Source organism: Salvelinus alpinus, chromosome 21, assembly GCF_045679555.1.
Source record: "Salvelinus alpinus chromosome 21, SLU_Salpinus.1, whole genome shotgun sequence".
Taxonomy (NCBI): domain Eukaryota; kingdom Metazoa; phylum Chordata; class Actinopteri; order Salmoniformes; family Salmonidae; genus Salvelinus; species Salvelinus alpinus.
In genome coordinates, this window is record NC_092106.1 from 3,923,683 (window position 1) to 3,939,627 (window position 15,945).

General features: G+C 42.7%; 1 protein-coding gene across 4 annotated transcripts in view; it reads left to right on the forward strand.

Annotated features, from left to right (window-relative positions):
* Positions 1–15,945, forward strand: part of LOC139547604 (myeloid leukemia factor 1-like) — a 44,753-nt gene that overhangs the window by 14,231 nt on the left and 14,577 nt on the right. For 2 of the 4 annotated variants that reach the window (XM_071356552.1, XM_071356550.1), the window contains exons 2-3: positions 1,001–1,163; positions 15,128–15,172. In XM_071356552.1, the coding sequence (XP_071212653.1) occupies positions 1,038–1,163; positions 15,128–15,172 (171 nt within the window). In that variant the 5' untranslated portion in view covers positions 1,001–1,037. The remainder of the gene's footprint in view (positions 1–1,000; positions 1,164–15,127; positions 15,173–15,945) is intronic. The other 2 variants (XM_071356553.1, XM_071356551.1) reach the window with 1 other exon arrangement.

Consider the following 15,945-nt stretch of genomic DNA (forward strand, 5'->3'; position numbering starts at 1 on the left):
GTTTGGAGGGTGCGACAAAAGAGATATCTAAGGCATTTAGGGCGGGGCTGGGGGCTCTACAGTGAAATAAAACAATAATAACTAACCTGAACAGCAGTAGGCATATTGACATTAGGGAGAGGCATGTGTAGCGGAGTGATCATAGGGTCCAATGAGCAGCAATGGGTGAGTCAGGGAGCCGTTCGGTATTCGCTATTACGCTAGGCAAGCTGGAGCTAGCAGGCCGTGGCCAGCAGATGGGTCTTCGGCGACGTCGTAACGGAAAAGCCTGTTGAAACGACCTCGGACGATTATGTCGGCAGACCAGTCGTGATGGATCGGCGGAGCTCCGTGTCGGCAATAAAGGGTCCAGGCCAATTGGCAAAAGAGGTATTGTAGCGCTATGTAGCGCTATGATGAAACTGTCTCTCATGAGGACCGCCACAGAAAAGGAAGACCCAGAGTTACCTCTGCTGCAGAAGATAATTTCATTAGAGTTACTAGCCTCAGATTGCAGTCCAAATAAATGTTTCACAGATTTCAAGTAACAGACACATCTCAACATCAACTGTTCAGAGGAGGCTGCGTTCATCAAGGCAAAGGGTGGCAACTTTGAAGAATCTCAAATATAAAAAATATATACACTTTTTTGGTTACTACATGATTCCATATGTGTTATTTCATAGTTTTGTTGTCTTCATTATTATTCTACAATGTAGAAAATAGTAGAAATAAAGAAAAACCATTGAATGACTGGTACTGTATATTCCAGTCAAAATATATATTTATTTATTTTAGATTTTAAAACATACATTGTACACCGAAGTGAAGCCGCTCCAAACACCCCATACCCTCCTGTTGTCCCCGGAGCTCCACCCATCCACCCTACATTTAGCTATGACTATTTTGACTATTTACTCATCAGCACAGTCATAAATTCTGCAAAGAATTCAGTGTCTCTGGGAACATTGAGGCTGATTCAATCTCTTCTTCCTCTTCCTCCTCTTCCTCTTCTCCACAGGGATCCATTCCAGGCACACAACACACATGTACAACAGATGATGCGGAGTTTATCAGAGCCCTTCGGTCGGGACTTCATGCCCAGTCTGACAGGCGGGTGTGACAGGGGCCGCGTAGCCGGGGGCCAACCCAACACTAGCATGGCGCTACAGGAGGACCACAGGGTGAGGACCGATGCTCTGACTGTGACTCACTGACTGGGGTAGGGTGACTAGGGCTAATGTGTTGTTATGGTGACCCAGGTTTGGTCCCACACAATAATATTTAATTTGTAAAGCGCATTTCCCACGCTCAATTAGCATGACTCAAGTAGCCTTGGAGTATTGATATCGGCTAAACACATACAGATCCTGACCAGGATATGTCAGGTCAGGAGAGGGTTGTTGGTTTGAATCTCAAACAGGTGACTGCCTCAGTGCCTCTAGTTCATACCCTATCCTTAAGATGGTCTTCTCACTTGGAGAGCATTTCCCTTTGGATTTTTTCTCCTTAGACTGCTACCAGACATGCTTGTTCTATCATGTCAATCCAAACATTTGTCTGCACAAACAGATCTGGGACCAGGCTATGTTCTCTTGGCTTGAGAAACAGAAACTGGCAACCATACCTCCCCAGTGCATTGTAGATTGTCCCAATTCACTCGTACTCTCTTGGTGAATGTAACGATGTACACTGAGAGTCGAGAAGCAAGTTCAGGGAGGGAATAAATTTGATAAATAATCGAACATAAACAAAACAAGAAACACGAACAGCGCCCCGACATGAAACCGAAACAATAACGCCTGGGGAAGAAACCAAAGGGAGTGACATGAATAAAAGCAGGTAATCGAGGAAGTGATGGAGTCCAGGTGAGTGTCAACAAGCGCTGGTGCGCGTGATGATGGTGACAGGTGTGCGTAATAATCAGCAGTCTGGTGACCTAGAGGCCAGAGAGGGAGTATACGGTGTGGAATCATATCCCTGTCCCAGGGGTTGGTCAGTTCCTTGTACTGACCTACACACTGTCCTCTTCATCTGTGTCAGTGAGTGAAAGAACATAAACACCTGCACCACAACTCACCCCCTCCACCCACCCCTGTCATTTCAGCGGCCAGCATTCAAACAAACAAGAACGCTGGCCAGCCGAAAGAGAGAAAAAAAGGAAAGGGCTTAGGTTTACTGGGGTCGTGATGGAAAATGGCCATGGACGTGTAACCGGATCCCCCCTGCTGCCGGGTCAGGCCAGCGATGCTGTACTGCTTATTGAACCTCTGCTGCTGCTCTGCTGGGGCACTGGAGAGTGTGTTGGGTTGTAGAAGAACAACCCCCTCACCTTTCTGGACAGCTATCTTTGGCCTGAGGAGGGTATATTTAGAGCATTGTTCCACTGACACACTGCTTTCTCACTCAAACACACCAATGCCCCGAGCTGTTGAAAAGACAAAACAGACATGTTTGGTTTCATAGCTGTTTGGCCCGTGGTCAAATGAAGCAAATCTGAAAGGACAAACTTCACGTTTCTCATGACATTGGTTATGAGTTTATCACAATATAGTTATGTTTTCACGTAGGCTTGAATCCTGACTTGATATCCTCGTACATAACGTTTTCGTGCAATTCATGCATTGACAAAGTTAGGATTCAGTGTCTTGTGTGTAGTTCATTTTCTCTGTAATTAAGAACAGTCCTGTTCCACTCCTGAATGACAGTTTCATGACAGTTAAACACTAGTCTATTTGCTCAGCTTTGCAATGCAGTTAGATACATTTTCTAGACAATGTAGGCTAATGGGAAGGCACACCCCCAAAATGTTTTATACCCCTACCCTAGGTAGAAGAAAATACAACCATGTTTAAAAAAAATCCCTAATGTCTCCCATTTATGAAATGGATGGTTGGTGTAAAAATATTTTTCTGCAAAAGTGGTTAGAAATGTTCATACACCCCCTAGCTTGGCTGGAGGGGGGTGGGCCACAGGCTCATGTAACCCAATATTGCAGGCTCTGATATTGCAAAATGTGGAATACAAGTAGTCAGTTGTCTGCCCTACGTACACAAACAAACAGCATTAGGATATCATAATGCATCTTGGAAATATAGACCTGTAAACACAGAGATACAATAGGCAGAAATGTAAACTATAAATATTTATGATGAATGTAAGCTTGACTTTTTGCTAGCTGATTCAATTATAATTTTCCATGTCAAATGTACTCTCATTCAGTTCTGTATCATTCTGCCGGACACAAATACATACAGTTACACATGTTTTTTGATGTTATGGCTAGTGTAATCTGCTCTAAGGAAAGCAAGTGGGCTCCGACATCGGAATTAGATTTTTTTCATAATTGTGTACAACCCTCATGCACTATGCATTGGGGCAGGTAGCGTTCTCCTGGCATCTGCCAAACAGATTCGTCCGTCGGACTGACAGATGGTCAAGAGTGATTCTACACACCAGAAAACGTGTTTCCACTGCTCCAGAGTCCAATGGCGGTGAGCTTTACATCATTCCAGCCTAAGCTTGTCATTGCACATGGTGATCTTAGGCTTGTTTGCGGCTGCTCGGCCATGGAAACCTATTTCATGAAGCTACCAACGAACAGGAGAACACTACCTGCCCCAATGGATAGTGCCAATTGTAAAGGTTGGTGGAGGAGGAATATTGGTCTGGGGCTGTTTTTCATTGTTTGGACTTGGCCCCTTAGTTCCAGTGAATGGACATCTTAATGCAACAGCATACTATGACATTCTAGATGATTCTGTTCTTCCAACTTTGTGACAACAGTTTGGGGAAGGCCCTTTCCTGTTTCAGCATGACAATGCCCCTATGCACAAAGCCAGGTCCATACAGAAATGGTTTGAGGAGATTGGTGTGGAAGGCCTGCACAGAGCCCTGACCTCAACCCCATCGAACACCTTTGGGATGAATTGGAACGCCGACTACGAGCCAGGCCTAAGTGCCCGAGCTCACTAATGCTGTTGTGGCTGAATGGAAGCAAGCCCCGCAGCAATGTTCCAACATCTAGTGGAAAGCCTGTCCAGGCTGTTATAGCAGAAAAGGGGGGACCAACTCCATATTAATGCCCATGATTTTGGAATGAGATGTTCGCCGAGCAGGTGTCCACATACCTTTGGTCATGTAGTGTATTGATGGCATTGCACGCCAGCTCTTTTCAGGTGGCATTTTGGCTGTTGAATGGCCTACTGACATGTGGCAGTCCAATTCCATGGTGTCTCTGTCTGTAGTAACTGCCAGAGGGGGGACTGATGGTGGAGTGGAGCTATCGTGGACAGTTCTGGGAGATTCAGGATGGCATTGACATTGAAGAGGTGCAAATCCTATCATATGTGAAAGCCCAGTAAGTTGATGGCATTTTTTGTCAGTGAGTGTCAGGTTGTGTTGGTTCAATGTGGTGAACACCTGCCTTATGAGCTTGTCATCATATGTGGTTACATCCTCCCCATACCCCATAATGTCACCATGGAAACTCCAGGGCAGACTGGGCATTTCAAGCAAGTTGATGCCCCCCCCCCCCCCCCCCCAAAAAAAAAAACATAGTACAACCTGTGTTGTGATAATTGTGTTGTTTGCTCTATACCCTGTTAATTCATATGCCTTGCGACTGTAATATATAGGCCTAAAGGCCGAGACAATAAGAAGACACAGTGGCAGAATAAATTCAGCCATTCCTTTGTTTTATCACAAAACCGGATAGCAACCTCTGTCCAGTGAAGTTCACAAAGCATATTGCATATACATTAACAGACAGTTACATGACCTACAGCATGGTCAAGCAAGTTAATGTTTCCGACATTTTCGGACGACTAAACAACAATTGATTTGGAACCACAGAGAGTTACCACAAGTCGCAAAGAATACAGGAGCTGCCTCCACTAGCACCATTTCAACTTAAACATTTTCAAATCACCTCTGCTTAGTCTAATACAGTGACAACTAAAAGATACCAAAAACAATTTAGTCCAACTTAAGCTAATTATGATGTGGTTGTGCATGGTTCTGATTTCTGTGTGCATGCGCGTGTGTGTGCGTGCGTATTCGTGCAAGTAGAAAAACATGTTGACTCACCCTGTTTGTAGAGAAACGCCAATGCCATTCTCCTCTCTTTCATGTTGACGAAACGGCCTATCACTCTGTTATCCAGTACACTTTTATTTTTTGTTGTCCTAGGCTACCTGGCTAAAATGCTTGCTCGCTAGCCTAACTTCCATTCATGGTCAATGTTAGCTAGTTAAAATTTGCCTTCTACATCTAGCTACATATTGAACTTCCATACTCTTAGGCCAGGGGCACCACAATGTATGAATTAATGGGTGGATCAGAATTGCCGTTATAATCATTGGCCAGTACGAAGAATTAAGTAAAACCACAAGTCCAAATCCCTATCTCCATCCATGACTAATTTAGGAAAGGGACCATTTTAGCTAGCTAGCTAGCCTCTGGAAGACAACAACACATCGAGATGCAACAATTCAAGTTTGTCTGTTAATGACGTATGCTCTCAATGGGATTTGATAGTAGTTACGCCAAATCCAAGCTGGCTTCCCTCGACTCTTTTTTTTGGTGCGCCAGGACCATTCACAGTTGAGCTCGCTTAGTTTAGCTCACTGATTGGCACATTTTTTATACTTTTTTTTATCAAGGGAGGCCAAATGCTCTCTGGCTTCCTTTGCCTTCAATGCTACGGGCAGCTAACAATGTCATACTCGTTTGGACAAGACAGCATCAGATAGATGGCCTACACGTAAAGAGACAGAGGAGTGCTGTTTTGGTCGCTCGGATGCTTTCACTTGTGAGTTACATTCAGCCTCTTGCGAATTGAAGGACAATGATGAAACACAGAGAGATGAAAGATAGATTATTTTATATTTTTGTATATTTTCTTGGTCAATTTTTGGGGGAAGCCTGTATCCATGAATACATGCCACTGCTGGATTGTACAATATTTCACCATTATTATGCTCTGTTAACCTCTCTGGGGTACGTGAGACGGTAGCGTCCCACCTCTTCAACAGCCAATGAAACTGCAGGGCGCCAAATTCAAAACAACAGAAATCCCATATGAGGGCCATATGAGTTCTGTTATACTCACAGACATCATTCAAACAGTTTTAGAAACTTCAGAGTGTTTTCTATCCAAATCTACTAATAATATGCATATTCGAGCTTTTATGGCTTTGTAGCAGGCCGTTTACTCTGGGCATGCTTTTCATCCGGACGTGAAAATACTGCCCCCTACCCCAAAGAGGTTAAATTGGTTGTTGATCATTGGTAGATAACCATTTTCAAGTCATGCCATAGATTTCTAAGCAGATTTAAGTCAAAACTGTAACTCGGCCACTTAGGAACATTCACTGTCTTCTTGGTAAGCAACTCCAGTGTAGATTTGGCCTTGTGTTTTAGGTTATTGTCCTGCTGAAAGGTGAATTCATCTCCCAGTGTCTGGTGGAAAGCAGACTGAACCAGGTTTTCCTCTAGGATTTTCCCTGTCCTTAGCTCCATTCCGTTTTGTTTTTATCCTGAAAAACCAGTCCTTAACGATTACAAGCATACTCATAACATGATGCAGCCACCACCATGCTTGAAAATATGGAGAGTGGTACTCAGTAATGAGTTGTATTGGATTTGCCCCAAACTTAACACTTTCTATTCAGGACAAAAAGTGAATTGCTTTGCCACATTGTTTGCAGTATTACTTTAGTGCCTTGTTGCAAACAATGCATGTTTTGGAAAAACAGTTTTCTCCTATCACAGCCATTCAACCATGTAACTGTTTTAAAGTCATTGGCCTCATGGTAAAATCTCTGAGCGGTTTCCTTCCTCTCTGGCAACTGAGTTAGGAAGGACGCATGTGTCTTTGTAGTGACTGGGTGTCTTGATACACCATCCAAAGTGTAATTAATAACTTCGCCATACTCAAAGGGATATTCAATGTCGACTTTTTTTTTAACCGAAAATTGTCTAATAGAACTCCTGTTTTAGTTGCAAAACGGATCAATCAATCAATTGTATTTATAAAACTCTTTTTACATCAGCAGTTGTCACAAAGTGCTTATACAGAAACCCAGCCTAAACCCCCAGAGAGCAAGCAATGCAGATGTAGAAGCACATGGTGGCTAGGAAAAACTCCCTAGAAAGGCTGGAATCTAGGAAGAAACTTAGAGAGGAACCAGGCTCTGAGGGGTGGCCAGTCCTCTTCTAGCTGTGCCGGGTGAAGATTATAAGAGTACATGGTCATTAAGGCCAGATCGTTCTTCAAGATGTTCAAACATTCATAGATGACCAGCCGTGTCAAATAATAATCACAGTGGTTATAAAGAGTGCAACAGGTCAGTACCTCAGGAGGTGCAACTGTTTGGACTAATGATTACACACCCCAGATCAGCTAGATGGAGGCAAGAGTGTGTAAGGAGGTATTGAATGTGTCTGTCACCTTGATTTACTTAAATTTGTCTCTCGGCCTGTGCACCTACGTTATAAACTTACATTTTTAGGCTAGGTTGTAGCAACCTCATGATGGGTGTAGGGCAAATTCGAGTATCATGTAGTGGGCTACTAGCCTAAACCTATCGATGTTACATTGAGTTGGGTGAATGGAATATGAATGACAGTCATCCATGATGCATCCATGATGCTGAAAAATGTGTCCTCCCTAATCTTAAACGGCACTAGGGTTGCAAAGCTACCCATAGTTTACCAAAGTTACCGGAATCTTCAGTAATTTTGGTCTATGGCAATCTATCATAACTTTGGTAATTTAGACTTGAATAACTTGAATACTATATATGAATATATAATTTTTTATGTTTTATATCTGTGCCATATTGTCCATGAGTTTCTAGTAGATAGACCATATGGTACAAGAGAAAATAGCCTATTTAATGATAAAAGCATCTCATCAACAATGGCATTATTTTCAATTAACTCTGCAACTCTTCCAATATTGACTTTTTTCACACATTGACAACAAAATGAATGCATGCTGACGTAGTAAAATAAAATAAACTGTGTAAAACAAATACAAAGGATATTTTACTGAAACCCTCATGAAACACCAATGGTATTCACTAAGTTGATAGTTCATATTAAGGATAATGTTAACAGCTTTGTGATTCCCTTTCTTATTTGAAAATCATCTATGTTTTACATGTGATAAAACCAGAGAGAGGGCCAGAGATAATTACAGACACCTGTTAAAATCTGAAGTACCCAAAAGGGCCACTAGATGTCTTGTGATATATTACATAAAATCCTTGAACGATACCAAAATTATGGTAGTTTATTGGTAGACTTAGAAAGTTTCCAGTAATATAACCTCCCTTTGCAACCTCAAACGGCACCGACCGCCACTGCTCAAAATCTCAAGCCCTTTTTGAGGATTGGCCACTACTAGTCTAATGGTCATATTCATTAGGACATGAAACTGTTTTAAAATGTTTTGCAACAGATTCCAAAAATGAGTCCAAGTTGTCTTTCCCTTTTTCAATCCCTTTTCTTCCGTTTTGTGCCTAATGGACATGACCCAGATCGGTCTAACGGGCCTTTGCTCCAATTTCCCCCTGAAGACACCTTCTCTCTCCCAGTATGAAGGTCTCATGATGACCGGGCAGCTGCCCTGCTCTAGAAGACCTGAGGTGCTAAACTTAGTCCCCGTGTCCCTAGCTAATCCTGCACCCCTCCCCGTGTGCCCAGTATATTTATCCCTGGTAATTACTTTCAACGGATGCCAGCCTCAGCTCTGTCTCGCTGCTCGCGATCCTGTTCCTTAATATTGTTTCTCTCCTCTCTCCTCACAGAGGCAAGCACGCCAAGTGGCCTCTCGTTGAGTGTGCTCCCAAATGGCACGCTATTCCCTAAAGTAGTGCACTACATAGGTCATAAGCACTAGATTAGGATAGGGTGCTATTTGGGACGCAGCCACTGTTTTAGAGAGCTTTAAAGAGCGCTACTGTAGCTAGCTAGCTCACAGTCAAAGCTGTCATTAGTAAGATAGTGTGTGTGTGTGTGGTGCACTGTGCACAGCGGTGGTTAGTTCTGTAGCAGTGGGCTGTCGTAGTGATCTTTGAAAAGCTACTGGTAGATGCAGTGCCGGATTAGGATTAGTTTTTTTTCTTCTATTGATTCTACAGACAGATTAGTCTTGTCTTTTCAGCAGTAGGCATTTGCTTTCTAAACTGTACGTTTTTCCCCCGATTGTATTTCAAAATCTGCAAAAGGCAAAGCGACAGCCGCAACCAACCATAGAATAATAATCCATAAATGGCAATTCCCATTAAAATACGACTGGCATCCATTGCTAGTGTACCGATGAGTTTAACAGTCAAATTGCCAGGGTAAGAGGTTACAAAATCTTTTTATGGATGATATGTCTATAGCCACAACATAACAAGCTGTATATTTGGCGCGCATGCTGCCCAAACTGTGGTCTTCCCGACTGTTGGCATACATGTAACTGCCAAAATAAAGGAAACACTTGAGTAAATGAGGGTGCGGGGTGCATTTTCCTGGCACGTTTTAGGTCCACTTACAGAATCTATGCCAAGGCGCATTGGAGCTGTTCTGGCAGCTCGTTGTGGCCCAACACCCTTTTAAGACACTTTATGTTGGTGTTTCCTTTATTTTGGCAGATACCTGTATGCGCTTGTGATAAAACTTAATCCATAGTTATTTGTTTATAAACTATTGATCCTCTGTGGCTAAATTATGCTCTCTGGTGTGAGAGCGGGCTACTGTGGTTTGATAAAAATTATTATAATTCTTTTTTTTTTTTTTATGTTATTTATTTTTTGTAATTTATTTTTACTCTTGGTCCAGCCCCTGACTCACACAATCGATCAGTCACATTTATTTAATATGCTGTTTATTTTTATTAATCATTAACCAAATCAAGGCAGGGCCCCCCAGTTACCTACGTGGGCCCCCTACCTCCTCTACTCCCCCCATCTGATGATGAGCAGAGCGGCAGCAGCAGGCTGTCTACACTCATTGAGAGCGGGCTCCGAAGTCCTCCTGTGGTTGGCAGTTGCAGTAAAAATATATATATACAGTATCAGTCAAAAGTTTGGACACAGCTACTCATTCAAGGGTTTTTATTTATATTACAATTTTCTACATTGTAGAATAATAGTGAAGACATCAAACTATGAAATAACACATATGGAATCATGTAGTAACCAAAAAAGTGTTAAACAAAGAGATTTGAAGAGATTCTTCAAAGTAGTCACCCTTTGCCTTGATGACAGCTTTGCACACTCTTGGCATTCTCTCAACCAGCTTCACCTGAAATGCTTTTCCAACAGTCTTGAAGGAGTTCCCACATATGCTGAGCACTTGTTGGCTACTTTTCCAGGTCGGGTGATTGGTGAGGCCAGGTCATCTGATGCAGCACTCCATCACTCTCCTTCTTGGTCAAATAGCCCTTACACAGCCTGGAGGTGTGTTGGGTCATTGTCCTGTTGAAAAACAAATTATAGTATTGCTGCAGAATGCTGTGGTAGCCATGCTGGTTAAGTGTGCCTTGAATTCTAAATAAATCACAGACAGTGTCACCAGCAAAGCTCCCCACACCATAACACCACCTCCTCCATGCTTAACGGTGGGAAATACACATGAGGAGATCATCCGTTCACACACACCGCGTCTCACAGACACGGCGGTTGGAACCAGAAATCTCAAATTTGGACTCATCAAATCAAAGGAGAGATTTCCACTGGTCTGATGTCCATTGCTCGTGTTTCTTGGCCCAAGCAAGTCTCTTCTTCTTATTGGTGTCCTTTAGTAGTGGTTTCTTTGCAACAATTCAACCATGAATGCCTGATTCATGCAGTCTCCTCTGAACAGTTAATGTTGAGATGTGTCTGTTACCTGAACGCTGTGAAGCATTAATTTGGGCTGCAATCTGAAGCTGGTAACTCTAATGAAAGTATCCTCTGCAGCAGAGGTAACTCTGGGCCTTCCTTTCCTGTGGGGGTCCTCATGAGAGCCAGTTTCATCATAGCGCTTGATGGTTTTTGCGACTGCACTTGAAGAAACGTTCAAAGTTCTTGAAATTGTCTGGATTGACTGACCTTCATGTCTCAAAGTAATGATGGACTGTTGTTTCTCTTTGCTTATTTGAGCTGTTCTTGCCATAATATGGATTTAGTATTTTACCAAATAGGGCTATCTTCTGTATACCACCCCTACCTCAAACGCATTAAGAAGGAAAGAAATTCCACAAATTAACTTTTAACAAGGCACACTTGTTAATTGAAATGCATTCCAGATGACTACCTCATGAAGCTGTTTGAGAGAATGCCAAGAGTGTGCAAAGCTGTCATCATGGCAAAGGGTGGCTACTTTGAAGAATCACAAATATAAAATCTATTTTGATTTGTTTAACACGTTTTTGGTTCCTACATGATTCCATATGTGTTATTTCATAGTGTTGATGTCTTCACTATTATTCTACAATGTAGAAAATAGTAAAAATAAAGAAAAAACATTGAATGAGAAGGTGTGTCCAATCCTTTGACTGGTACTGTGTATATATACATATATATATATTACATATATAATATACACTACCGTTCAAATTTTTGGGGTAACTTAGAAAATGTCCTTGTTTTTGAAAGAAAAGCAAAAAAAATTGTCCATTAAAATAACATCAAATTGATCAGAAACACAGTTTATTTATGCCTTCTGAAACCTGGCTCAAAAAAAATCTATTACAGAAAAAAATATTGGCATAAATGGTTACAATGTTTTTCATACAGATCGTAAATCTAAGGGTGGTGGTGTTGCTGTATACGTAAAAGACAAGTTCTCGGCGGTTGTTCTGACTTCCGTTACTAAACCTCAGCAATTTAAATATCTGTCTTTGAATCTAAACCTTGGCTCATTTTAAATATTGTTGTATCTTGTTGTTATAGACCTCCATCTGCTACTGCTGGCTCCCTGGATTGTATTTTCAAATTGTTATCACAGCATGTCATTTCTGAGTTTGTCCTGATGGGTGATCTGAATCAGGACTGGCTAACATCTAGCTCTGATCAACTCTAAATTCTATGCAATACCTATAATCTCACTCAGATTGTCAACAGTGTAACTAGGTTGAATATAAAATATCCTCTGAAATCCTCTTTGATATATTTGATCTTATCCAATACTCATCGTTTTAATGTTTCTGGTATTTTTGCAAATGACGTAAGTGATCACTGTGCTATTGCCTGTGTGAGAGATGGTTAAATTCCTAAGCAATTTTGATATTCAAGGTTTTTTACATTATGTATCTAGCATTGAATGAAATAGAATGGAATTAATCCCTGATGTTGAACTAGTCTTTTCTTACTTCCACAACGCATTCCAGGATCACAAGTCCTCAACTGGCAGCTTCATTAAATAGTACCCGCAAAACACCAGTCTCAACGTCAACAGTGAAGAGGCGACTCCGGGATGCTGGCCTTCTAGGCAGAGTTGCAAAGAAAAAGCCATATCTCAGACTGGCCAATAAAAATAAAAGGTTAAGATGGGCAAAAGAACACACACTGGACAGAGGAACTCTGCCTAGAAGGCCAGCATCCCGGAGTCGCCTCTTCACTGTTGACGTTGAGACTGGTGTTTTGCGGGTACTATTTAATGAAGCTGCCAGTTGAGGACTTGTGAGATGTCTGTTTCTCAAACTAGACACTCTAATGTTCTTGTCCTCTTGCTCAGTTGTGCACCGGTGCCTCCCACTCCTCTTTCTATTCTGGTTAGAGCCAGTTTGCGCTGTTCTGTGAAGGAAGTAATACACAGCGTTGTACGAGATCTTCAGTTTCTTGGAAATTTCTCACATGGAGGAATAGCCTTAATTTCTCAGAACAAGAATAGACTGACGAGTTTCAGAAGAAAGTTATTTGTTTCTGACCATTTTGAGCCTGTAATCGAACCCACAAATGCTGATGCTCCAGATAGTCAACTAGTCTAAAGGCCCGTTGTATTGCTTCTTTAATCAGAACAACAGTTTTCAGCTGTGCTAACATGATTGCAAAAGGGTTTTCTAATGACCAATTAACCTTTTTAAATGATAAACTTGGATTAGCTAACACAACGTGCCATTGGAACACAGGAGTGATGGTTGCTGATAATGGGCCTCTGTACGCCTATGTAGATATTCTATTAAAAATCACCCGTTTCCAGCTACAATAGTAATTTACAATATGAACAATGTCTACACTTTATTTCTGTTATTTTAATGGACAAAAATGTTGCTTTTCTTTCAAAAACAAGGACATTTCTAAGTGACCCCAAGCTTTTGACCGGTAGTGTATATAATCTTTTTTTGAAAAAACATTATTCTTGGGCCCCCATGGGCCTGGGCCCAGGGGCTTCAGCCCCGGTAATACCCTGCCTTAATCCGGCCCTGGGTGGATATGGTTGTGAGTGCTGTGTTTTGTGTAGTTACTTTTGCGCTTCCATCTGCTTGGCAAGTGTGCTCTGGCACCCACTGCAGAAGGCTTATCAGCTATGACAGATATTATGGCTCTCCTACCGATCTCAAGTATCACGCATGCTTTAGAGAATCCGCCCCCTGTATCAGATACACGAACACACACACACACACACACACACACACACATACACATACACATACACATACACATACACATACACATACACATACACATACACACACACACAGAGACATCAGCACACGCAGGGATGCATTCACGCACGCAAACACACACACAAGCAACACACAAGCAACACACACACACATGACCACACACACATTCACGGCATCGTTGAAGGAAAGCTGCTGCTTCTCTTGGCGGTTTGCTGAGCATTCGATCCCCCCAGCCTGTGAATATGTGCTGTCTTCCCTCTCAAAGGCTGTTTGGGTCATCACATTTCCTTCCCTTCCATCATACTCAACTATTTGCTTACTTAATATCACCTTTCATAAAATACATTGAATTCAAAGGAGTTTGTTTCATCTAAATTCACTTTATTTTTGTGTTTTGATTATAAAAGGAAATGGCCACATTGTCACTAAAGTTAGACCTGCTCTCTGTATCATTAATCTGCTGACCAGTTTACATTTTTTGGGGGTGGCATCTTTAGCCTCCCCAGTGGTCACTAACAGTTCCTAGAACCCATGCCTTCCCAGCTCGCTTATCCCTCCCATCCCTGAGAGCTGAAATAAAAGCCCTATGCCCTGGCCTCAGTGTGACTCATAGCTTCCCTTTGAACAGCGAGAGGGGGGAATAGTGTAAGATGCGATGCCATGACAGGCAGGGAGGGGGAAAAAGGGACCATAAGCTCAAATAATCGAGCAGTAGCACAGCCGTCCCCAAAATAATGTGTTAAAGCCCCTCCGAGTCCATGACTTACATTTTGCACTCTCAACCTCTGCGGCCTTCTAAAAATATGCCCGCCACGGGAGTGTAACGGATATTTATTTGTTCATAGATGCCATTCAGAGATATAATTGGCCGTCGTGCTACGTACACGCCTGTCAGGGGCAGCGATGAGCGTTTTACATCACCGTGACCTTTGGAAAAGAGCTGAGCGAGCAGCCGAGATAGACCCAGACTCTTCTTCCCCCGCCCGCCCATTGGGTCCTTGCAGGGTTTCTCAGAACGAGGATCTGTTTTCAGTGTTAAACCCCCTGTAATCCATGGCAACAGGTCCCAATTACACAGAGAGCAGAGCTCTCTCAACACTCTCCAGGCTGAGCTCCAGCCTTTAGCCCAACCTCTCCCCCTCTCTCTGGTGTCTGTGTCCACATACGGTGCCCCTTGCCTGGGTTGGGGTGTTTGGGATGCCTGCCCAGGCCTCCAGGCATCCAGGGGTTATAAACACCCTGGGGTAGAGAGTCAAGGGAGCAGCGGCTAGGACTGAAAGAGTCTTTCTCCTAATTTGTACATTCAGCAGGTTCAAGGCCCTGTGGAAATGTGGGAAGGGCCCAGGTTCAGATTCACAGTGTAATATAACAAGAGAAGAAAGCTAAAGAGACCATAGACTACATACTGAGAACAAACTGAATACATTTGTAAGGACGGACACTATTTTGTGTTCATGAGCCTGCCTGCCTCAGTGGTGCTTTGTGCTTTCTCAGGCTTCTTTGTGTGCTTGTGTGTTCATTCTGTATTGTACCGCTTTTCAGGGGATGAGCCAGTCGCTTTCGCCTTTCGGCAGTATTGATAGCACGGTTAGTAGGGCAGACTGCTCAAATGCTATGATGCAGCACGATTTCTTGTTTCATTCCCAAACTAACCATTGGCACGTACTAACCCCCCTCACTTACACTATGTCTTTATAGACACACACACACAGCCAGTTTGAAACTAGCTGAATTTATCGTAATACCATAATATCTGTTTGATTGTGAATCTGAACAAAGGCCACATTCACAGTGCCATGTCAAATTGGTTAGATGTGAGAGTATGCATGTGTTCACCCCATACCAGGTGTATTTGTAGGCTTACTAGGCTACATGTGTGTATGTTTGCATGCGATCAGTATCAGTGGCCTGGTTGTTTTACGAGCTGGTTGACCCCTCCCGTCGAGGGTGTTGGGTCGAATATTACCCCAGCCAGCTGGCACCCACAGCGGGCCAGATCAACTCTGCTGGCTGGCTGGTACCCATGGTGGCTCAGCCTAGCACTCTAGCTCACTCTAGCCGTCCTAGGAGACCTGTGGTTAGTTACTGGAACTTACACTCCACTACAAGAGAGACTAGGATCATGTGGTTCGGTCGAGTCTTGTAAACAGTCAAAGAGCTCCATTTAGACATTGACATGCACAGGATGTTGATTTAAAGCCCTATTGGGCCTGGTAAAATGTTCTGCACTATAAAGGGAATAGGGTGCCCTTAAGGACGCAGCCTAAAGCTATGTTAACGTATCAGTGTGATTTTTGCTGTTGTGATGTTTTTTTCCACATCACAAAGGTTGCAAATGCCCAACTAATGCATGTTACTTA